The 25,159-nt window shown below is 41.8% G+C and overlaps 1 protein-coding gene across 1 annotated transcript in view; it reads right to left on the bottom strand.

The window, feature by feature from the left end:
- TTC34 (tetratricopeptide repeat domain 34) overlaps window positions 1–5,202 on the bottom strand; it is a 40,262-nt gene extending 35,060 nt beyond the window's left edge. Inside the window, exons 1-2 of the mRNA XM_075191383.1 lie at window positions 3,602–5,202; window positions 669–894 (exon numbers count right to left, since the gene is read on the bottom strand). Of these exons, the coding sequence (XP_075047484.1) occupies window positions 669–894; window positions 3,602–5,115 (1,740 nt within the window). The 5' untranslated portion in view covers window positions 5,116–5,202. The remainder of the gene's footprint in view (window positions 1–668; window positions 895–3,601) is intronic.
- Window positions 5,203–25,159: the final 19,957 nt, after the last annotated feature.

Genomic DNA, 25,159 nt, shown 5'->3' with positions numbered 1-25,159 from the left:
CGTATCATGTACAATAATTATGATTTTCGTCTATCTTCTCTCTCTATAAAGCCTTTTCAGGAGTAGAAAGAGGAGGAACTAAGAAAGAGGGCGTGGCATATAACTGTCAGCTGACATTCTGACTGTGACTTTTCAACTTTTCACCTTCTTGTCTGCAGACAATAGACGCATTTAAGAGTGTTTGCTAATCAGGTTTCTGCTCCACTGCCTGGAAGCCTAATTATGGGGTAACCATATGCGCCCTGATGGCTTATGACACTGAGCAAAAAAACATAAGACGGCTCTGAAGTCCCTCATAACTCCTTCAAACAGTGATGTTAAACCTACATCCTAAGTGGTGTTTGTGTTCTCCCCGTGTTTGCGTGGGTTGCCTCTGGGTGCTCCGGTTTTCTCCCACAGTCCAAAAACATACTGGTGGGATAATTAGCGTCTCACTAAATTGCCTTAAACGTATGCGTATTCGAGTACCTCCATAGGAGAGTTACATTGAAAGCGTGAGTGAGACAGGAACTAATGTGAGTAGATTAAACAGCACTGTGTAATATCTGGTCCATACATATAATAATAATAATAATAATAATAATAATAATAATATTCCTGCTAACGTGAAGTTGTTAATAAGCCCAATGCTGCCATCTGGTGGTCACCCAGACACTTGCAGACAATACCTGGTTTCCGTCGTAAATAAAACCTTTCTTGAACTGCAGCAAGGCTAATCTGGCAACCACGGGGGATCTCTGTGAGCTGCTGTTGAGCGCCAAAGAAAGCATCTTGCGAGCCTCTTCTATTCGGTCCATTTGGTAGAGGGCATCTGTGCACAGGATGCGGCAGACGTCATCGGTGGAGTCCAACATCATGAGCAGAGTGGCCAGCTGATGTACACCTGAAACGTCACTAAAGGATAAGTCAAATTATGTACGGTTAACGTCTTCCTTATCACTCCGATCACACAGCAAGTCCTGGGGGTAAATGTATCAAGCTGAGAGATTCTGGTGGGGTTGAAAAGGGGAGATGTTGCCTATAACAACCAATCAGATTCTAGTTGTCACTTTGTAGAATGCGCTAAATAAATGAGAACTACAATCTGATTGGTTGCTATAGGCAACATCTCCGCTTTTCAAACTCGCTGGAAACTCTCAGCTTGATACATTTACTCCCTGGTCTGTGTTTTAAACTGGCGTTATAAAGAGAAATCACTGTACTATTATTTATATTATTATTGTTGTTATTGTGCTCTTTGTAAAGTACAATGTCATTAGCGAACCACAAAAAGTGCAGACCTGCAATGCTTCTTTATGTGCCCAAACACATCTATTTATCCAACTAACGCGTTCCAAGTTGTACATCCACTTTCTGGTCCTTGGAGACTCCCCCAGTGAGATCGATCTGCCCCCAGTGCTGCGAATTAACTTGCGTATGGTGGGAACAGTGAAAACACTGCATCAAAGTCCAACCTACCACCAATTCTGGACCACCCCCTTTTATTTCCACTTTTCTGTTTTTGCTATAAAATTCTGCTCAGTTTAGCTGCGTTTATGTCTTACATTAATCATGACCATATTTATAATATGTCTCACTTGTATGACTGAGGGATTTTATTAAATGGAACCAAGATATGAGGTGTCCTACAAAAGAGCATCTCGAAGAAATAAATTGCATCCCATTCAAAGTTGTGGGCAGCACGGTGCCTAAGTGGTTAGCACTTCTGCCTCACAGCACTGGGGACATGAGTTCAATTCCCGACCATGTTCTTATCTGTGTGGAGTTTGTATGTTCTCCCTGTGTTTGCGTGGGTTTCCTCCGGGTGCTCCGGTTTCCTCCCACACTCCAAAAACATACTGGTAGGTTAATTGGCTGCTATCAAAAAAATTGACCCTAGTCTGTCTGTGTATGTATGTTAGGGGAAGGGACTGATGTGAAAGAGTTCTCTGTACAGTGCTGCGGAATCAGTGGTGCTATATAAATAAATGGTTATGATGATGATAGGTATGAAACCAAATCAGGTGCCAGAAAATTGATGTCCCTTTGCGGGGAGAAAAAGACCATAAAGTGGGGGGCATCCCTGTGAGTACAGCGTCTCTATAATAAACTCGTCCTACAAAGCAAAATCTTTTTTTGATGTTGGTGCAAAATTAAGTCCACTCATCAGCCGAATCTGTACCGAGCTAAATTTTACACCTGTGTAGCCATCGCGGGTAACAAATTTTCCCATAGAAAAGTCTGTGCGAAAGTAGGAGCATGACGTGACAGAAGAGCATTATGGGATTACTCTTTTGCATGTTCATAAATGACACTTACTGATACATTAATGGGGAAGGAAGAGTTGACATTTAGAAGGAAATGAGAGAATATGTAATTAATAAATGGTGTAGTATCTTCCAACAGCATTAAAAAAAAATGTTCATAGGCAAACCAATGGGTTTTTTCCTAGTGCCTGGAAACCCCCTCCAAGCCTCGGGCACTGTATAATTAAGATTGGTGGACCCTGCTCCCGCTTCACACAGCTCTGCTTGAAAAGGGAGAGCTGCGTGCACCTAACAGTAGTGCACACAGCATTGCCCATGTATATTATAGGGATAGGAAGAGTTGGAGAGCAGCCAAGCACTGTCTAATATTATAGCCACACCCCCATGCATGCTAGTCACGCCCACTGGTGGCGTGGTGTGGAAACCCCCCTCTACGAATCCTGCGTTTGACCCTGTGAGGGGTATGTTTATTAATGCAAGCACAGAAAAGAACGCAACATTCCAGAACTATTTTTTCAAGGGGATGTAGTGGGGGCATATTGTGACCTAAGATCAGAAGAGGTGAGTCTTAGCTACATGTCAAACATACAATGTAAATACGTATGAAATGTTGTCAAGACTCGAGCGTGGGGTGGGGGCCCATGAAGTACATTCAGCCCAGGGCACCAGATCTTCTTAATCCACCACTAGCGTTGACAACCAGGAACAGTTCAAATTCAAACAGCTCAATGTCAACAACTTAACACAGGCCGTTTGTCCAGTCGCACCTACTTACAAGCTGACAGATCACTTTTTGAACCTTCCCTTTCCCCCAGCGGTCAACAACATCAGGACCAGAAGTGTTGCAGCGCTGATACGGATGTGCTTTTCTATAATTGCTATGGGGAGGGGGGGGGTCGGGTCTGAATTAAAATTTTAGCTAGTTACCCTTCAAGTCTAATTCATAATTTTTGGGGTATGTTTGAAATACCATAGAATTTCTTACTTGATACTTACTCGACTCAGCAGCCTACTATGAACATTTGAAAGGAAAAAAATGCAGGTGGCCCAGTGATCCAGCCCAAGGTAGACCAATATGGGACTTGCCCAGGGGGCAGAAGCCCTCCTGCCCAGCAAGGCTCTGGTATTAGAAGCAGGGAAATAACCAGTGCCTTGGTTACACAGGTTTCACTACACGCTACAGTCCTCGAAATATCAACCTACCCTTGTTTGCCATGAATACAACAGTGATTCGCCAGTTAATCCCTGATGACCTAAAGGTTGGTCTGCATGTTACTTATATTAACTTTATTCTGTAGCTTAGTTGCAAGATGTGTTATTGTTTATTATGCTTGTAGTTGGCGGTTATGAATTACCTTTCTTTCGAGGAGACCTTGTCCTGCTCACTTGACTTTCTTCTGTTCGATATCCCATTTTCATTTGCACTAGTGGACTTTCTGTGAAGCATCTTTTCTCCTTCCTCTTGTAACACTTTGTAGAGGAGGCCTCTTTGGTTCCAAGGAACGTAGGATTTCAAAGTCAGGAAAGTCTCATCGAGTTTCAGCTTACAGGCCGTAATATAGTCCAGGGCAGTCAAGTAGGAGTTTCCACTTATCATACGGACTAGTCCTCTCCCACAGAGGGCTTTCACGCAGCTGGATGGGTGCGGAGACTCATCTTCTACAATCTTCTGAAAGTCCCTCAGAGCCTGCTGATGTTCATTGCTGTGAAAGTAACAAAATCCGCGTAGAACGTATAAAGTGTTTTGATAGGTTTTTTGTTCAGAATTGATCTGCTGGTTGCAAATGTCCAGACAGGTTCGGAAATCACCAGCCAGGAGTTTGCAGTCGGCTAGACGGACATTCATCTCCCGTCTGTTCTCAGCAGAACACTGGATTAAGAACTCCAGGGCCTTTATGATTGGTAAGAGAATCTCTGTACCTGTATCAGACCTGAGCTCTGGTCGAGCCCGTACGGCTTCTCTGAAGTCTCTGAATTCCATCTCGATGCACGTCTTGGAGCGCTCCATAACTCGAGCCACGTCTGGGCTAGAGAAGATCTCCAGAAACCTTTTCCTGGCGTGACAGGGGCTGACTGTAAAGGCCTCCGCTAAGTCCTGCACCATTTCTTTGGTACGGCTTCCTAAAGAGTAATAGGCTGCAGCCCGGTCCACCAGAAGGCAAGAGATCTTCTCTTCTTTGATCTTCGTCTCTAGAGACAAAGCCTTAATGGCCCTGGAGTAAACAGCAATGCACTCTTCAAACTTACATTCCTCAAACAAGTAAGCAGCCTGTGTTTTGCAAATCTGAAGGTCATCGGGCACCAAAGCAGCCAGAAAACTGTAACAGTCATGAAGCAGGACTTGCATGCTTCCTCCTGTGTTATTGTTTTCATAAGAAGAAATATAATCATGAAAGGCATTGATGACTTGGGGCAGATACTCTCTTTGTTTAGTACATATATATTGCTTAGCTTCTTCCTTGTGCTTTGAGAATACTTGGACATAATCGACTACCCCATTGCTTGAGTGGGTAGGGGACAGAATCCACGCCAGACCTCTGGTCAACAAAAGTTCTAGAGAAAACTGAGGGTATGCCTTCAATAAAGAGTTGCATCTGGACACAACCTCTTCGTAGCGCCCGCTTTTAAGGAACGTGCCCATTTTGAATAAGGAAGCGGCAAAGTTATTTGGGCAGAGCGTAGAGAGAAATACGGCCGCGATCCCAGGGTTGAGCGACACGATAGCCATGCCGTCACATTTTATCTTGGGTATGTCACTTTCACCCAAACACCATTGCTGTAAGGTAGTAATTACTTCACGGTACTGCGTACCGTTCAGCGACTCTACTCTTTGTAGGGCGATAGGTGCGTTGCAGCTGAAAGCCGCCATGTAAAAGGCGGAGGCCAAGGAGAATTTCTCTTTGAGAAGATGTTCGTAGGCCTCTCTACATAGTCGACCAGGGACATCTTGACCAGACATCTTTATTCTTTGTGATTTACACAGATGGATAGAATCATCTCTTCATCTTCCACTTATAAAAAGGTCAGACCTAAAAAATATAATTATTAATTACACACAATACGTTTTAAAGAAGAGCTACCAACAATTCCACTCTCATATAACTTTTGACAGCAACATCCACTTGTCCCAACTATCGGAACGGTTGAGGTCACATGTCCGAGAGTCCCATTATTTATTGCCAAATAACAGACAATGGAACTATACCATTCCGCTAGTAAGGGGTGCAGGGTATAACTGTCAAACATACCAAAGGGTTTAAGTTGAAATGTACTTTCTACCTTATTAAATAGATGTAAAGTATTTTATTTTATTTTTTTACAGTAACAATTTTAAAAAGCAGCAATAATATAATTTAATAGCAGTCTAAGGACTGACCTGCTCTTTGTAAACTAGTAGAATGTTGCTGAATCTGTCTCCTAACTCTCATTTGCATACTGGAGCCACTGACTAAAAAAAAAAAATATAAATATAAAGTAAAAATATGATATAATTGTAATAAAAATGGTAGTAAAAATTAAAGATCCTGCATTAGGCCCTTGGGTTGAATTGCAGTGACAAATTACAGAGGAGAAAGAAGCATTACTTGGTAGAAGATTCGACATCCCAGAACAGTAGGCGTGAACTGTCTGTGGCAACTGGTCAAGCAGCAACCAATCAGCTGCTGTATACAATACACACCCCCATCCTGGTTGCTTGAATCACTAGGTTGGTTTCCATGCACAGTCTAAAACTACTGTCTTTACATTGCTGTCAGACACAGAGGACTACAATCCAATTAGAATTCACTAATTTAATCGTGATGGGAGGGGGGACTTCACCAAAGAATTACATGCGTAAACGGCCTGGATAAAGAGCATATGTCAAATTACTCAGGTAGTAAAAATGATTGTAAAGTAAAAAGTAAAAAAGTCCAATGAAGAATATTTGTTTTTGTGAAGACAGTTTTATATTATCTCTCTGTACCGGCTATAAGCAAACTTAGGGGTAGATTTATTAATCACAACCTGAACATACAGAACGATAACTAACATTTCCCTGCATTTTACAAGTACCTTTAATCAGTGTAACTAGTATTTTGGGGGAAAATATGTTTCCAATAACAATGTATGTGAGTCTAATGTAAATAAAATAGATGGTAAATGCAGTGTAAAACCATATTGAATTCGCCATGCCACATGCGTGACATGTAAAAAAACATGCGTAAACAGGCCAGACAACTATTACATACCCAAAGGCAAACCGAGGGGGGGGGGTTTCTTGTGCCTGGAAACCCCCCTCCAAGCCTGGGGCACTGTTTAATTGAGGTGGCTGGAACCTGCTCCCGCTTCACACAGCTCTGCTTGAAAAGAGAGAGCTGTGTGCACCTAACGGTAGTGCACGCATCTTTGCCCATGTATATTATGGGGATAGGAAGAGTTGGAGAGCAGCCAACCACTGTCTAATATAATAGCCACGCCCCCATGCATGTTGGTCACGCCCACTGGTGGAGTGGTGTGGAAACCCCAATTCACCAATTCTCCGTCATTACCAGGAGCAGTCAGAGGATTTAAGGATCTGTCTTAGAACGATAATAACCAACTGCAGAGTAAAAATCCTCTTTTTCTGCATGTTACATTCAATTATTTTCTATTCATATCCTCTAAGTCAATATTTGTTAAAAAGTTGCATCTGAAATGCCCATCGCAGAGCAGTATTAACATATTACATAAACACGACATGATGGTAATTGTAGTACTTCAGGGCCAAGACTGTACTGCATGCAACCTGCACGCTGAGCTCTTATCTGTTATATACATAGTTATAGACTATGTAGTAAGAACAGTGAGAAACAGGGTTCCCCCAGGAGAGAGCATTTTGTCCAGCACGTTCTGTTCTACCAGGGCCAGAAGGAGACCTGTGATGTGAGGAGGAAGCCGACCGGCGAGAGATCATAACGTGCTGGACAAAATGCTCTCTCCAGGGGAACCCTGTGTGTTTTGCTGACAGAAAGGTCGGGTTTGCCAGTAAATGTTGCCTAATGTTGTCTTAGCTGTTGTCTAACCAGTGTATAAAGTGTGGGGTTTAATAAACTTTGGAATTGTTAGTATCGGGACAGGAGCGTGATTCAGCCATGAGATGTGTGACTGGGCATCAATGTGGGCATGACCTCTAGGGGCGCTTCTAGAGCCTCTGAAGGGTAGGCCGCCCCCAACCCCCTTCCTTCTCCCGAAAGCACCTTGGCACTGTGGTACGCACCAGCGCTGGTTAACATTTTCAGCAGTGGGGTGAAACGTCATAACTGTGAGGACAGCTGGACTGGACATTTGGGAGGCATTTGGGAGGCAGAGTATCCATGTTAATAGCATAGATATAAGTGCAGACGTGTACCAATGAGGGGTGCGGTGGCTATGGGCTACAAAGAGGGGCCGCCCCAATGCTGTGTTGCCCCCCCCCCACACTTTGAGGCTCCGCTGCCCCCAAGGCCTTCACTCTACTCTCAATAGAAGCTCTCTAAAGATAGGCGCTTACACCTTAAAACGCAAAGAGATTTCCTAGCTTTGCACTTTTGAGGAGAGCGGGGGCTGGTAGGTGAGAACGGCATCACTGGCCCCTATCCAGATTTTACTATGGGGCCTTGGTGATGCATTGCTCAGTCACAAGAAATAGGGCTTGTGAGAAGGGCTGCCAAGAGGAATGTCAACCTCTTAGGGCCCTTTCCATGACCGCCAAAGGGAGTGTGGCCACACCAAGTTCATGGCTCCTCCCACTAGACAGGCAGACCCGAGCACCCATATCTGTCCCTGCTTACCGCACTCAGTACCCCTGGTTGTGACTAAGGGGTATATTTACTAAACTGCGGGTTTGAATAAGTGGAGATGTTGCCTATAACAACCAATCAGATTCTAGTTATCATTTATTTAGTACATTCTACAAAATGACAGCTAGAATCTGATTGGTTGCTATAGGTAACATCTCCACTTTTTAAAACCCGCAGTTTAGTAACTATACCCCCAACATAAGAACCAATACCTCATACTTCTATATACAGTGAGGGTCAGTGATAAAAACTCTGGTCTTTATTTTGGAACCCTCCGAGTTTGGTTATAGTCTACACAGAGGGATAACACAACACTATGTGTAACACATACATTTCCTTGTGCCAGGCACAATAATACAATTTGAGGTTCCTGTCCCTTTAGGACTGGAACAAACAAGACATCCAGCTGGTAAGGTGATTGGAGGCTCCATCTGCAGTATTGTATGTAGACATCCATGTCACACCTTGTCCCTAGGAAATGTCAACACAGGAAACAAAGGTGACAAATCAAAGTGTGACCTCTGTCCGCTTACACACTACACAATATAACACTCATGGATACAATGGAGTGCACACCAGATACAAATAAATCTTACACTGAAGTCTTCCTTTGCTGACATAAATGTGTGTATGGTTTAATGCTTCTCTTACTGTCACTGGATGTTATAAGTCACTGAGCACTTCAACGGCCATATTAATGCACAAGGTCACATGACATGGTTCCGCTGTGGTTCCTCACTCACTCAGGCAGCAGACAAGATGGTCACATGATGCCTAGATCAGTCAGGTGCTCGGAAGAAAAGGCGGAGCCTCCCTGCTGCTGCACACCGCGGGTCATGTGACTGACAGCGGCAGCTACCAATGTGCACTAAAGAGGCTCAGTCAATGACCTTAAACACAGGCGGACAGTACATCACAATCTTGTACACTGTGGGGGCCGCATGGAGAAGGCCTCTGCTCTTCAAATGGGCCGCACCCTAGCATTAATCTCAGTAATAAGTTAAAACAATAAAATTAAGTGATACCTATCTGTAGTAACATATCAGCAGGTCTTATACACAAGTGTTACACGCTATAATAAACACATCTGACAATAAAGCCGTAAGGAGTTAGGGGCCGCAGGTGAAGTCTCGGAGGGCCACATGAGGCCCCAGGGCCAGTTGTTGGCCATCACTGATGACAGGTGCGCTGTTGCCCGTAGCAACTAGTCAGATATTAGCTTTTGTTCATAAAAATATATTCCTGAGTGTACACATAGGACTTAGATAAGCTTCATATTTAAATGTTCCAAAATGATATATATTAAGTCTTCAATAGGTGCAGAAACAAAGATGTCACACATCAATCTTATCGGGTAACAGTTACCTGAGAGCACCTCTCCTACCACAAACTCCACGACCAGTAGACTTTAATTCTTTCCTAAGGCATTTCTGCCGCACTTATGGAAAAGAAACTAAATAGACCACGTTTACATCAAACGTGTTTTCAGAACTGTAGATAGATGCCCCAAACTGTCTTAAACTATGTCGCTTGCTATGGGTTACAACACATCTCTGTACAGCGCTGTGTCACACAACCGTTAAACGACAGTAATGATATCTGTGCAGACTGCACCGTTAGATCACATAAACCCCACAAAGTATTTTGCACTATTAATGTCACCTAAAAAATATATACAATGGTCCAGGCGGGGATAATGCACTTTTACTAGATGTGAAAAAATGAAATAACATAACAAATATTTACAGTTAAGACCTAAATAATAACCATTCACTATTATAAATAATAATATTATTATTATTATTATCTACCTCCTCAGGTTTTCCATCCCTCTCCTCATTCTGCTGACTCCTATGGGATTCCCTGCATCAGATCACCCATAATCCACCATTCTACAACATTCATTATCCTTTGTCTCATTATCTAACTCTTCTTTATTAATATTCATATCCTGCTGAGAGCTTCTGTGTTGTGTTTTTGCAAAAAAAATTTAAAAGAAAATATTTGGTGATGAAACTTTCCTAAGTAAGAGCAACAAAGTCAAATCGATCACTGTGTTGTGTTTTGAAAATAAACACAATAAAACAAAGCAACATAAAGAAACAATGGAGCAGCTTGTTACTTTGTTTCCAGACATTGACTACTCACAAGCAAATCCTGAGTCTCCAGGCTGGTCCTAGCTGAGGCTGCATTGGGGGCTCTCAGGGCTCTTGGTGCATGTCTTGCTGGTATAGTGGTAGGTGATGTATATAGTGCATGAGAGCCTTATAGTATATAGGTGATCCTGGAGGGAGCAGCTGCTGGATTGAGCACCGCCCACGTGTCTGGTTGCCCGGGTGACTATAAACACTGGGACAAGCTGGTGTATGCAACTGGGACAAGCTGGTGTATGCAACACACCCCGTTGGTTGCTTCGTGTGTCTTGTAAAGAAATCCACTGAGACAATGCAGCAGCCTCTGTGTTACACTAATAAAGACCTGGACACACTCAGCATTTTTTTTATTTTATCACATTTTTGCAATTTTTTTTGAAGCACAAATTTTTTTTCCAAAAAAAATGTGCCAAGGACATGATAGTGCAATCACTTGTGTCTATTTGGTTAGCATTTTTTTTTGCTTTTTTTTTTTTTTTTACTTAGGGCAATATCACATTTAAAATGTGATATTTTTAGTTTTACCAGAAAACTGCTTTTTTATTTAAATCACCTTTGTGACCTTTCATTTGTTTATTTGCATTTTTTTTGCTATCCCTTTTGAAGTTTATTCTGCAGAGTTGAAAAAAAGTTAAATAGCGAGCAAAACACAGAAAACAGCAATAAAAGAGGAAATGATGTCTAAAAAGATGAAAACAAGACACTCAGAAATATAAAATAATCACATTCTCATAGTTCCAAGCCAGTAGGACTGTTTTCACGCTCATGTCGGTTTCTTTTATCCTCTGTAAATTTTACTCACTATTTTAAAAGTCTAGAATTTAAGTGAAATGTCATTTTTGGGAGTAATATCCTAAATAAACTGGGTCTCGGACGATGGGGACCGACATTGGCGCGATTCATGTGACGTGAGCCAAGCGCTGCGTATTGGAAGACTGGGTTAGCAGGAGTAAGGTGAGCGCAGATCAAGGGGTACTTCTGACATTGCTGGTAACATCGTATGATGTCATCCTCAATCCCCAGTTAAATAATTTTCTAGGACTGGGTTTAACGTTGGTTATTGCACCCAAACCTGAATTTTCCATTTTGGGTGGAGTTCTCATTTAAATATAAACCAAATTGGATTGAAATGACAGAGATATCATTAGTGAATGTATTAATATTTGCACTATGTTAGAGGAAATTTAAGGCACATGTTCATTTCCATAGCTGGTGATTTATGATCGGACAGTGTAGCTTGAGACTTGGGGGTAAATGTATCAAGCTGAGAGTTTTCCGGCGGGTTTGAAAAACCAATCAGATTCTAGCTATCATTTATTTAGTACATTCTACAAAATGACAGCTAGAATCTGATTTGTTGCTATAGGCAACATCTCCACTTTTCAAACCCGCCGGAAAACTCTTATCTTGATACATTTATCCCCTGGGCTACATTGTTAGATTTTGTCATGTAAAATAATATTTTTAACATTGCTCCTGATCTTTCCCCCCATCAATTTAAGACTGTGCCCCTTGGTCTAGGGCCAGAACACCTATTGCTTTCGTTCTTCCAGCATAGGTACACACAGACAAGGAGGCGCTAAAGTGGGTGGGGCTACAACAGCCCATAGCCAGCCATAGCTCGCTTACAACAGCAAGGTATTTCAGCCCAGCTAATGGCATGTTCGTTTGTAAGCGAGTGTGAAGTGGGAGGGGCTAGGGCTCCATGTAGCCAATCAGAGTCTCTATGCATTGACAGCAGCACAGAGTATTGATGTCAGGATTCTTTCACCCAGATTATGGTGTCAAACCCACGTCTACCTCCTGATTGGGTGTTCATCATGCAGGCCAGATAACGGGGGGGCGGGGGACAGTCTCAACTATATTATCAGTCAGTGCAATGAGCAGGGGCTGGCTGGACTGGGGGGCTGCTGAGCTTAGTCTTGCCCCTCCCCCCCCATAATTCCCCCAGGGCTTACATTTTCCATCCAGCCCCTGGCAATGAATTTAAATTATTCACATAAAATGATGATAAAGGATATACACACATATATAATAAAATATATAGATAACAATGTCCTTATTTTATACCATATATCATATACAAGTATGTACATATCATAATAATCTATAGATCTAATTCACGGAGCCACCACCTGGTCATAAAGCGTAAAATAATCAATTTTAAATTAAAAATGTAGTTCTCTCCTTTAAAAATTAAAAAAACGCTATTATTATTTAATTTACACTTTCACATCATCTGTGAAAATACCCTTTAATTAAGTTATGGAACGCACATTGATTCTTGTAAATTTCTTATGCTTTATGCATTTGACTTGTCAGTGGGAAAAGTACATTATTCATGATTAATGTTATTATTATGAGAAATAGCTGCTAATTACTGCCTGGGTTTCCATTTCAACTTAATTAGGTATCAAGAAATAAGGGAAAGTCACTGTGACTAGTATAAATTCTATGCAGCTTTGGGGGCCCTCGGTGGAGACCAGGTCCTGCTCATCTCCGGACCCCATCAAGTCCCCTCCATAGTTACACCACTGGTCACAAGCTGTAATTCTTAGGCCATTAATGGGCTTTGTATTATAGACTAGTTAGAAAATGGACTCTGCGTGGTATAGGGGGTCTGCATTGTATAGTGGTCAATGGAATAGGAATTGCATTGAATAATGTAAACTAAGGTAGGGATCTATATTACATAGTGGTCATTAGAATATGGCTTGCAGTGTGTAGTACTCACAAGCATTGGGTTGTACTTTGTTTGCAGTATATAGTACTCACAAGCATTGGGTTGTGCTTTGATGGCAGTGTATAGTACTCACAAGCATTGGGTTGTGCTTTGATGGCAGTGTATAGTACTCACAAGCATTGGGTTGTGCTTTGATGGCAGTGTATAATACTCACAAGCATAGGGTGGTGCTTTGTTTGCAGTCATCATCATCATCTATTTATTTATTTATATAGCGCCACTAATTCCGCAGCGCTGTACAGAGAACTCATTCACATCAGTCCCTGACCCAGGATTCTGTCTCCCCAGGTGCATTTTTTTTTCGATACTGGAATCATCAAATTATGACTTCCATTACTTTCTCCATTCCCCAAGCACAGCTAAGTACTTTAACATTTTAAGCTGCCACTCTGGAAACTCAAACTTATTACAAATATTCATATGATCAGCAAATCCCTTGTCTGCTACACGTTCTGAGGGTCGCGTAATGAAAGAATGGGCTGTGGCCAGTCCCCAGCCTCTACTCAGAATACAGGATATAGGAGCCTGCAGCCTATCAGTCAGCCAGTTACGTGTCTCTGTAAGTCATTCACAGAGCACAGAGCACAGGTGAAAAGCAGCTTCGGCTGACCATGAACCTCGATTTGTGCAGCGCGACTATAAGACCTCCGAGGCACCTGGGTTTATGGAGCGATCCGGCATAGTATACGGAGAAGTGTGCACAGACAGAAATAGGGAGTTGCACAAAGCGAAGGCGTTCTTAATAAAGTATAGAGTAAGTGCAACGAAGCCTCATACCCAACGTCTCCCGAGAGTGAAAAATAAGTGTGCCCATTGAGTGTGCTCGGAGGACCAACCTGGCACACTGCAATAGTAATACATTTTGTGGAATGCATGTAATAATATAGGCATTAGTGATAAACAGCACAAAATATTATATATATATATATATATATATATATATATATATATATATATATATATAAAATTTACAATTTTACCCATGAAATACATTTATTAGGATGTCCTTAATGTCTACTGACCATAAAATTTTATAGTTGCTCCTGATTGCAAACACATGCTATAGCATGCATACAAGACTGTCATCACTACTGATCAGGACTTAGACTAGCACTGTAGCTGGAGCAAGAGATACGGCAGAAAAACAAGAAACTTTGAGATGGCCAGAGCTGGATTCGGACGAGGCTGCGTGCGCTTGAGTTCGGCATCGGCTTACTGTACAGTGACTACGTCAAAACACTCCTCCCCCGGCCCGTTTACCCCCCAAATTTGTAGGCTGTGGTACGTGTCCTGTGGTAAGACGGAGCACACTGCGCTGCGTTCACTGGCGTATGCCCTGTGTCTGCATGCACACAACCCTCCATCAGTAAACCAGCGCAGTGTTGAGTCATGCAAGCTGCCCGCGGCATGGGGTAATTCCCACGACCTTGGTCACTTGACCCACATGTTGCCCTCACTTGAGAATAGATGACTGAATCATCTGGTACAGTTCAGAGCACGGAATAAAATACTGAAATAAATGCTAAACATTCTGCGTCTATCAGGATTTTTCTCTCCAAGTATTTTCATTTCACGGCTAAGATGTTTCTTTTCTTTTATGATTCTGTAAGGTTTCGTAAAAACGTGTCAGGTTCGAATGTACGAATGTGATCTCTGAAAAGGGGATTTTATTGAACGCTTGAAATAAGTGTTAGACCCATGATCACTATAACCTTGCCACATTTTGTTATTTCCTTTTTTCTGCCAAGCTTATAACAGGCAGTAACGTCGGTCTGAACAATGCCCGATAGAGCCATAACATGTCTGGCACTCGCACGCTAGACATAATATTGTAGCTGGACTTATTGCATTATTGACCAAATGAAACTGTGAATATAAGTATCACACAGTCAGCTTCCCAATATAACGTCTGGGATAGGTTAACGTCTCTATAATACTTTATCTTCTTACGCTGGATAAAATTATGAGTGTTGTTGAGTAAACGATCAAGTAATTTAATAAGTTCTACAAGTTTATGGGGCTACATCTGGGCTACCCCAAAGTAATATATACATCGTGTTTAAGGACTAATATTTGGCTAAACAGCTATAGTGTAACTATGGTGAACTTTGCTATTGTGATGTAAAGGTGCAATTAGACCAAAACTGAAAATGTCAAAGTAGGTAAATAAAACAAATGATTGCAATGATTAATTCTACACGGGGCTGATGAATGAGGTGCCCGGTATTGCCCCCCCTCACCTAAACTGGGGGCAAAATGCATTTTATGAATAAGAAAAAAAATATACAAATAAATAATTTTATTTCGGTTTGTTTATACTGGGAGGTGATCGGATTTTCCTTCCGCCTTCCGATATAATTTACTATCTGCCCATTAATATGGGCAACATCACACGGCTGCAATTGATATCGCCACAGTGCGCCGTCTGTAAAATAAACCATAGATTCCACAGCAAGTGGCAGGGTGGCAGCTTCATTTCTTTCCTTTTTGTCGACCACTATATTATTGGCTAAAACGCAAACACGCGGTACTGACCTTTGCCGATTTACTTCCTCACTGTTAGGGCTGATATTTAGTATTGTGTTTTTGCTGTTTATTTAAAAGTTTTAAGATTTAAGTCTTCTAAAAGTAGAATAATGTGCAGATCCTCAACACTTGAATTGCGCTGGTCATCGCCATATTCTCCTCTTTTTACGCATCTGGGCGTGAAAAGCGCATTTCAGGTGTTCCAGGACCTACCCCAATCTCACCATACATCAGAATGAACTGACCGCTGTGGTCGTAGCTTTATTCGCAGACTATAAATTCTGCAGAATGTGGATTAGTAAATAGAGTGCGGAATGACGAGGTCGAAAGTAGGACGTGAAGGAAGTATCATCGGAACTCTGTGAAATGTTTTTTTCCCAAGCAAAATTACAATTGTGCAAATTTTCACCAGCTACTTCGCTCAACAATAGAATATGTCACCTGCAAGTTCTGCCTATTGCCACATTTACACCACCCTCCTCAATAATACGTTTTCAGATTCCAAATACTGCTGGTTGGAGCCTGATTTAAGAAGCAAATTACTGCGCTTATCCTGCATTCTCCATAGAGTTATCCAATCTATGTCCTGCCAGATAAAGTATTTGCTCGTTACAATCATTGGCATCTAGCCTCACATATAAGTATACATTTTTGTTACACGTTCCGAGTATGAAAATGCCTAGCTTACGCAAAAACAATGACCCTCTGCTGAGGCACTCTGTCTATATTGGTTGCCTGTATTTCAACGAAACCAGTATAAAATTCTTCTACTGACATCCAAAGCAGTCAACCAAAATTGCACAGACATACATCTCCTCACTTGTCTCAAAATATCTTGCAACTCGACACCTCCGTTCTGCACAAGATCTGCGTCTCTCTTCCACTCTCATCACATCCTCCCATTCTCGGTTACAGGACTTTTTTCGGGCTGCACCCACTTTGTGGAATTCCCTCCCTCGCACAGTAAGACTTTCCTCTAGTCTTCAAACCTTCAAGTGTTCTCTGAAGACCCACCTCTACAGACAAGCTTATAATATTCCTCAACCAGCATCCTAATCTCCCTAGGTTACCCTATTACCACCCTCTACACAGCTAACACAAGACAACAACCCTCTGACCAACATTGCTGTGTCTGATCACACAGCCCACTCGATACTTTTACCTTTGCATTCTAGCTGGTCCATTGTGCAATATGATGTAGCACATGCCCTTGTGTTTCAAACTCCCATTGTCCCATAGATTGTAAGCTTGCGAGCAGGGTTCTCTTACCTCTCTGTCTGTCTGTATTACCCAGTATTGTTTTATTAATGTTTGTTCCCAATTGTGAAGCGCTACGGAATTTGCTGGCGCTATATAAATAAATGTTGGTGATGTTGATGGTGATGATGACCCCGAAATCAGCCGCACACCCAACTCTAACTGACCCACCATGGTCTTGGTGCTTAAACTGTGCACCTGCATTTGTATTTTAGATTGTGTATGGTACTTTCAGTCACAGCAGCGAGGCGTGTTTTAATGTATTTGGAAATTTGGGTACGAGGACTCACCCTCCTGGAAAGTATAGATAAAATAATAAGTCTGAGCTGCCATATTGTTTGCTCAGTAGAGATGAAGCTGAAAGCTCCCCATATACACAATATCAGTGTTAGAGAAGTATAACAACATACTGTACTTTTGTGTGCAGCCAGACTACTGTATAAATGCAATGTGCATCCTTATTAGACACTGTAACATAAGAATCTCTGATAAAGTAGCAACGAGATTAATTTCTAAGCAGGGTCCTGAAATTATACGGATCTACGCTGACTGCTAATGCCGTTTTGTTATTAAGAGCAGTGGTGTCATTAATCTTACCTCAGCTGCTGGATCCAAGAACCCCCTGTTATCTTACAGCTCAGTCCATCGGAAGGATGAAGTGTTTCTGCTCCGTACCACAGGTTACCTCGGTGTTTAATAATACAGGGCAGTGATGGTGACATAAGCCGTTGGATGAGACTCGGGTTTCAGGCTGAAGTGTCCGCTTTCTAACGTGCTCTGGAAAAGGTCTAGCAGGGAAATGAATATTACGTTAGAAGAAGGATTCCGAACCTAAAGTAAAAATGTTGCATTGGGTAGAGTGCACGAAGACAAAATAATATGCTAAATTGTACATTCATGTCCCTGGTATGGCCCCAATCTGGCAGGTACCCCCAAGGCTCTAACTGGCCAGCTCTGATACCCACTCTCCCACTGCTGCTTGTCGGATTCATAAGGATGAGGTGGTGCTGATAGATAAATGGTCAAGTCCTCCATCATGGAAATAGTAACGTGGACAGAGGGGGTCCCCCAGAAAACTCACAGCTTGTTGTTGCCATGGAGCTGGCGTTCTTTGGAGTGTTGGTCTTGTTGCCGATCCGTTGGGTTGTCCCAATCGGCTGAATAGGGGGAAAACTTTGGATTTCGAAAAACTTTTGGCCTATAGCTCACTGTAGCATTAGATTATCTCACCCCACATTTCATTCATGTATTGTCTCACTTTTCTTCACAACTTATCCTGCCTTCCTGATAATTCACAACTATATTCTATATCACTAAAATATTGATTCTTTTTAGCTTTTTACATGTATATATATACTGAATATATAGAAGTGGTGGTATGGAAAATTTGAGTGAAGGGTATTTGATAGTTTTACAATCAAAGCAGTAGGAGAGGTGGCAGTATGGCATAACACCATATATACCCCATTCCCACCAAATATATATTATATTATATATATATATATATTTATATTTATGCTAACAGGCTTCTGTCAAACTGACGCTGTAAGAGTGTGGTGCTGAATGCACATCTATATGAAATGATCATACATCCAACCTGTATTTAATTGCCTATTCTTCCTTTATTTTGGGTTTATTTGCAGTTCCCCGCTTGGCGCTTCAGTTTCCCAGCGGTCAAGATGCCGCGAAACAGTCGCAGGCCAAGATGGAAACGGGCATATAGGCAAAAGATAAAATGTCCCATCCATGTGCCGTCTACAATCACATTTGGGCCTCATCTTTTGTTAGTTACAGTGTTTCCAGTTTCCTCCTAAAATACTGTGCGTTGTGCCATACTTAATGTGACTTACATAAGAGTTTGTGAACACACAAGGGGGTATATTTACTAAACTGCGGGTTTGAAAAAGTGAAGATGTTGCCTATAGCAACCAATCAGATTCTAGTTGTCATTTATTTAGTACATTTTACAAAATAACAGCTAGAATCTGATTGGTTGCTATAGGCAACATCTCCACTTTTCAAACCCGCAGTTTAGTAAATATACCCCAAGGACTTCATCTAATCTGTCATACTTGTACTTTTTAATGTATTTATTAATGTGTTAGGTCTATATAACACTTTTCTGCATAGAATGCATCGGGGGGTGATGCAAAAGGTATCTATTTAATAATATAGGCTAGAAGCGGGGCGTTGTCTTCGCTAGCTGCGAGGACATGTGAAAACCTTGTGCTTTGGGGAAAAAAAGCCAGGGAACTGGAGATGTTCCAAAAATGCACAAACTTTACCAAATGAAACTCATTTAAATATCTTGTCACCTAGCAGGAAACCTTGTAGTTGCAGGTGGGTGCAATGCCAGTAACTGGGGTGTGCATAGCCTGAGGTGGCCACTGAAATTACCCCCTTCTCTCACCCCTTATACAAACTGCCTATAATATTTTAGCTACATGCAAATATTGTAACCATTAATCATTATGAGATTTACCAACAATGTACATGACATTAAATTAGAGTTTTGCGCAAAGAAAAGTGGCACTTTTTTTTTTTTCATTATTTTGCTTTACTTTGCTGCCCCCCAATCAGATTCTAGCTATCATTTATTTAGTACATTGTACACAATGACAGCTACAATCTGATTGGTTGATATAGGCAACACCTCCACTTTTCTTGTTTTTCTTTTTTTTAGAAGCTTTATTAAATCTACTACGACTTACACTTACCCAATTAAGCGCAATAGTTTAAATAGAGGAATATGACTTCACAAAGCGACCTTTGTCTCACGACTGACCCTTGATCTACCTGGTGGTAAGCCAGGGTTGCAGTATAAAGGGAAGAACAGCCTAAAAAGAGAGCGCTATGTGTATATATTTGTATTATAACAGTAATACACCCAAAAAAAAAAAATGTAATTAGAAAGAATAATATTTGCACAGTGGAAAAAAAATCCACCTTTCCCTCAGTCTAATTATGTTTTTTTTTTGCCTATTAAGTAAAATGTCACTATTTATAAGAGCTATGCTTATGTATGCAAACAGTAATTAACTTGGTAATGAACTCGGGACTCTAGTGCCTCTTCCTCCCAGAGCTAATTTGCATGTTAATTATCATTAGCAACCAGGGAAACGAGTTATAAACAGCTTAATTAGCAACTTAATCATTTTTACAAGAAAATGCGTCATAATTTGTTACATGAGCAAGAGTTAGATTAATTAAGCGATTAGCACAATCTTTAGGGCTTAACTTTAGAGTTTAGTGGCTGTGCCATGCTATATAGGTGACGTTAGTTTTCATTTTATTCAGCTTTTAAATAAAGCTGATTTTTTTTTTTGTTAGCACAAAAACACCTAACTTGTGCTGGGAAAGACAAGTGTTCGGAGACCGTAAGTATAGATGTAATTAATAGGTAAATGTGCACGTAGTGGCAACGAGTCCTGTGAATTTCAAAGAGCCGCTACATTAATATTAATACACTTCATTTAGCACCTGTCTCATTTAATCCCACGGGGTCTTCATTTGCAAAAGTCTGCTATTTTAGCTTATGTTTTCTTAAGACTCACGTCTCTGGAGTGGCCGTTCCGTTGGCATTAGCCGAATATGATAAGCAGGGCTGATTATCCTGTAAGGTAAATCCCCAGGTCCACAGTATAGCAAAGCAACTTGGAACATTGATAGACGGAGGGTGCAAAATTATTAAAATCTAAACAACTATATATAAAATATATCTTACTTTTATATGTAAGGTCCCTCACCCACTGGTGTGAAATATCCTGCTTTCACTAGTTTTTTTAAGCATGTATATTAGTACCAATGGTTTATTACCGACTTGTGTGCTGGCGTCTGCGGTGGGATGCGCCATAGTTATAAATAGAATATATTCAGACTTCAAACTTGGGCCTGTCCTTTTTTTTTAACTATTTATTTTGAAAAATAGCAATCATGTACAGATAAGAGTCAACAATTAGTACATTTGCAGGATTAGAAACAAAAACAGAGAACAGTACATATTGTAGGCATATATGTCAGTGAAGCTGAAAATATTTGAATAGCAAATATCCAAGATAGCCAGAGGTTGACAATAAACAGACAGGTAAGTATACAATTGTTATCCAGAATACTCAAGAAACTATAACATTTAATAACTATATAATGTGGGGGGTGGGGGGGGGGAAAGGGGAGGGGGGGGGGGGCACTGGTCACCACCGAGAATGAAAGAAAAAGAGAACACACTTCCCTTTATCCACACAGTTCCTTACCCTTATCCTTCCCTTTTAAGAAGAGAAACAAATAAATATAAGAGGGGCAATAAAAGTTTCAAAGGGGATTACTACTTTATATTCTCTGGGAAGGGAAACAGCATCGAGAGTCAGGCCACCTATGAGCAAAGGGAGTCTTTTTAGGAGGAAGGAGTTGGTACAAGAGATATGGGGTTATAAGTAAAGCCAAGGAGCCCAAATCTGGTGAAATGTATCATCCTTATCATGCAGGTGGTATGTAATCTGTTCCATGCGGGCAATAAACCAGATATAGGATCTCAGGGCCGCCAGAGTGGGGGGTTCAGCTTGTTTCCAGGACTTAGCTACTAGGCATCGCGCAGCAGCCAGGACATGGGAGGCCAATTTCGCAGACTGTCTATCATCATCAATCAAAGGGTAACAGAGAAGAAAAGACCATGGGTCTTTCCGGACAGGGCATGGAAGGAGGGAGGAGAGGAGGGCCCTAACTCAATCCCAAAAGGAGGATATTTTAGGGCAGGACCACCAAATATGCAAAAAGGAGCCCATCTGGCCACAACCCCGCCAACATAATGGAGAACTAGAGGGGAACATTTTGGTGAGTTTGTCAGATGTGTAGTACCACCTATAGTATACTTTATATGTGTTCTCCTTCACCAAAGTGGAAATAGAGCTGGTGGCAACTTGATCCCTTATGATTTCCCAATAATCCTCCTCTGGGGGGGGCAGATCCCTCTCCCACTCCCTCTCATGCCTACCGCCCGGAGGTAAAGTACATTGAGAATTAAGCTGTAGGTAGAGGAGATCATGCACCCAAGGGTGAGGAGAGACATAGAGATTCAAAGGGAGACCTAAGAGGGGGGAGAGGAGCCCCCCCCCAAGGAGAGAGCCCACAAAGTGTCGTAATTGGAAATACTCGTAGAATTTAGGATGGAGACTTGGATATTTAGAGCATAGGTCATCCCAGGAGATGAAGGCCCCCTGAAATAATAGGTCTCCGACAAATCGAACTCCCACAGTGACCCAGGGACTATAGAAGGCAGAGGAGAGCCCAGGAGAAAAGGCAGGGTTACCCCAAAGAGGTAGGACGGTAAGGGAGGACACCGGAATCTTGAGATAGGGTCGGCAGGTCTCCCATATTGCGTCTGAGAATAGAAGGGTAGGACATTGGGAGGTGAGGGGAGATCTAGTTTGTTTTGAGAGACCCCATATACAGGACAAAATTAGAAAATTAAGATAAGCGGATTCAATGTCAACCCACGACAGTGCTGGGGCCTGTCCTTTTTTAATCATTTTATTAACGGAAACGGCCTGGAAACTAAGGTATCCATATTTGCTGACGACGCTAAGCTATGTAGGGTTTTTAGCACAGTGCGTGCGGAACAGTAGCTTGTTACAGAAGGAAATAGGCCATGAAATGGCACATTATGTTTAATGTAGATACACGTAAGTTTATGTGCCTAGGCTGTAGTAATAAGGGTGTTACTCACACATTAAGTGGTATACAGTTAGGTAAAAATTACATGGAAATTACTTAAGAATACTAGTGGACAGAAAGATAAGTAGCAGTGCACAGTGTCAGGCAGTGGCTGCAAAGGCAAATACAATCCTAGGATATATAAAGACAGGGAGCAGCAGCATCCGATTCAAACTTTGGACATCTCTAAAGCTAGGTAGACACTACAGAAATTTCAACCAACTTTTTATGCCGAGCGATTTTACATGCGATCAATGGTCCGATCGCTCGGTCCATGGACTGCATACACATTAGCCTTGTTTAGGACGATAAAGTGAAGAGCGGATGTCCCTTTAGCGACTTTTTACAGCCATGTTGACGTGAGCAATGATTTTAATTTCGTACACACTGAAGCGACATTTGAGGGAAATGTAACGAGATACCAAATACATTAGCATAAAGGGGCAGAGCTTTTGCTATAGTTAACACCCAAAGCTGCATAAAAAGAGAAGGCAACACTGTCTCTTCATTCATTCATATAAAATAGAAGTTTAGTAGCATACATAAAATTTAGAAAAACATTTAACTGCTAAAGTGCAATGCAAGGATTATTCCCTAATAATAAAATCCCTTCGTATGTAATGAAATGCTCCATTCTCGGCGTGCATCATCGCTGATTGGTCCACAGCAGAAACAAACGCCCATGTCTGAGTGTATAAAATGACAGAGGAACCTGTTTGGCGCTGAGGAGCGTGAGAAGATGGCGAGTGAGCAAGTGTTAGTGGGTGTTAAGGTTGAGGAGAAGGTGTCAGTGGGGGTAGCAGCTATGGAGACGGAGACAGAGTCAAAGATGGTGCTGGAAGGGCCAAAAAATGTCAAAAAAGTTAAGGTGGTGGATGGAGATGCAACGTAGACGGAAAGGGTAATAACACACGTGCTTTATACACGTGTAATGGTCTGCAGCCAGACAGGTGCAATACACATCGATACAAAACACAAGCCTGTGATGTGTGGATACCGCACCACGTGGGACTGGGGCAGACATCAAAAAATTAACATACACACGTCCCCCAGGTCGAGGAAGTGTCGGAGGATTGTCGTGGATCGGATGTAAGTTTATACACACTACACAACGGAAACGAGATTGGAATGAAAATATTAAACGGTACGACCAACCAAATGAGGCGACAATCGTTTATTTGGGCATACTTTCGACCATCGTGTCACTACACACACTGACCCCGACTTTTGAACGAGCGGTCGTATGTCGGCTGATTGAGTTGATTATTGGACGAAAACCGTGTAGTGTGTACCTAGCTTTAGGTACATGTTTTTCAGTTGTATCGCTTGCACCAGCTACAGGTCAGGTGTAAGTGCCGAGTAATAGTAATAACGACTGTGAATGCATGCTAGAACATGTGTTTGCATTCAGGAGCAACTGTAAAAATGTATTTAATGTACAGGAGACATTCATCACATCCTAATAAATGTATTGTTTATGTTGTGGCATTAATGACTATATTGCAATGACATTAATAGTTTTTTTTTATCTTTCTGTGCGTTCTTTTAGGACTATATATTCCACATATGTATTGGAAGTATTCTGCAGTGTATTGTCTGTTAGAGCAGAGCGTGTACAACAAAAGAAGTATTTTTACATCCGTCCTTTGTTGAATGCCCGATGTTGGTTTTTAAAAAACCCACAATACGTTCATTTTGCATGCCTTAATGAATCATTATCTCTATTGCTGTTTGACCAATGAAGAGAGTTCCCAGAACGACCCTCAATGCCAGCCAATCACATCGCAGTGTGTCCTGGACTCCATTTGCGATTGTCTGAGCCGTCTGGGGCAATTCAGTTTACTGTCACTCTGAGGCAGAGCTCCGGATTACAAGAAGATCCACTGGATTACAAATTAACGAAAATTTCCATTGATTTAAGAAAATAATTCTCTTGGGTTATGTATTTTTATTCCCATGGATTACAAACTAAAATGAATTTCCACTGGGTTGCAAATTAAGTACATTTGATGTGGATTACAAGAAGAAATCTCATTGGATTACTATAAAACGATCCCTTTGCAATATAAAGAAAACGCTATTAATAAATTGCTTTGGAAGTTTTTATTTGTGTATTTTATTTACAATTTATTACTATCTTAATATGCTGGAAAGTGGTCAAATATGTAACTCCAGTGGTCCCAATATTCCTCATTATCCTGGGACACACTGTTTTTTTGTGAGGCCCCCCCATAGAGGCCCCCCATAGAGGCCCGCCATAGAGGCCCCCCATAGAGGCCCCCCATAGAGGCCCCCCATAGAGGCACCCCCATAGAGGCACCCAATAGAGGCCCCCATAGAGGCCCCCCATAGAGGCCCGCCATAGAGGCCCCCCATAGAGGCCCACCATAGAGCCCCCCCATAGAGGCCCCCCATAGAGGCCCCCCATAGAGGCACCCCCATAGAGGCACCCAATAGGATCCCACACTGCAGCTTTCTTTGTGCCAACCGGCCTAGTGGGAACCAGCTGTCAAGTGCTGGAGCTGGTTGAGGAATTTGGGGGGCTCTAGTAGGAGAGAGGAGCACAACGCTGGACATTAAGAGCCCACTGTGGGGACCCACCAGATTAGAGGCGCACCCCACCCCAGACAAGCCAGATTCCGTATATGTGACGTCTCAGTACAGTCCTTCCTATGGTTAAATATTCTGTAACACACAGAAGGTAAATAAACAGTGTGATCGCCTTCGGTA

Source organism: Mixophyes fleayi, chromosome 11 (assembly GCF_038048845.1).
Source record: "Mixophyes fleayi isolate aMixFle1 chromosome 11, aMixFle1.hap1, whole genome shotgun sequence".
NCBI lineage: Eukaryota > Metazoa > Chordata > Amphibia > Anura > Limnodynastidae > Mixophyes > Mixophyes fleayi.
This window is presented reverse-complemented; position numbering and strand designations above follow the sequence as displayed.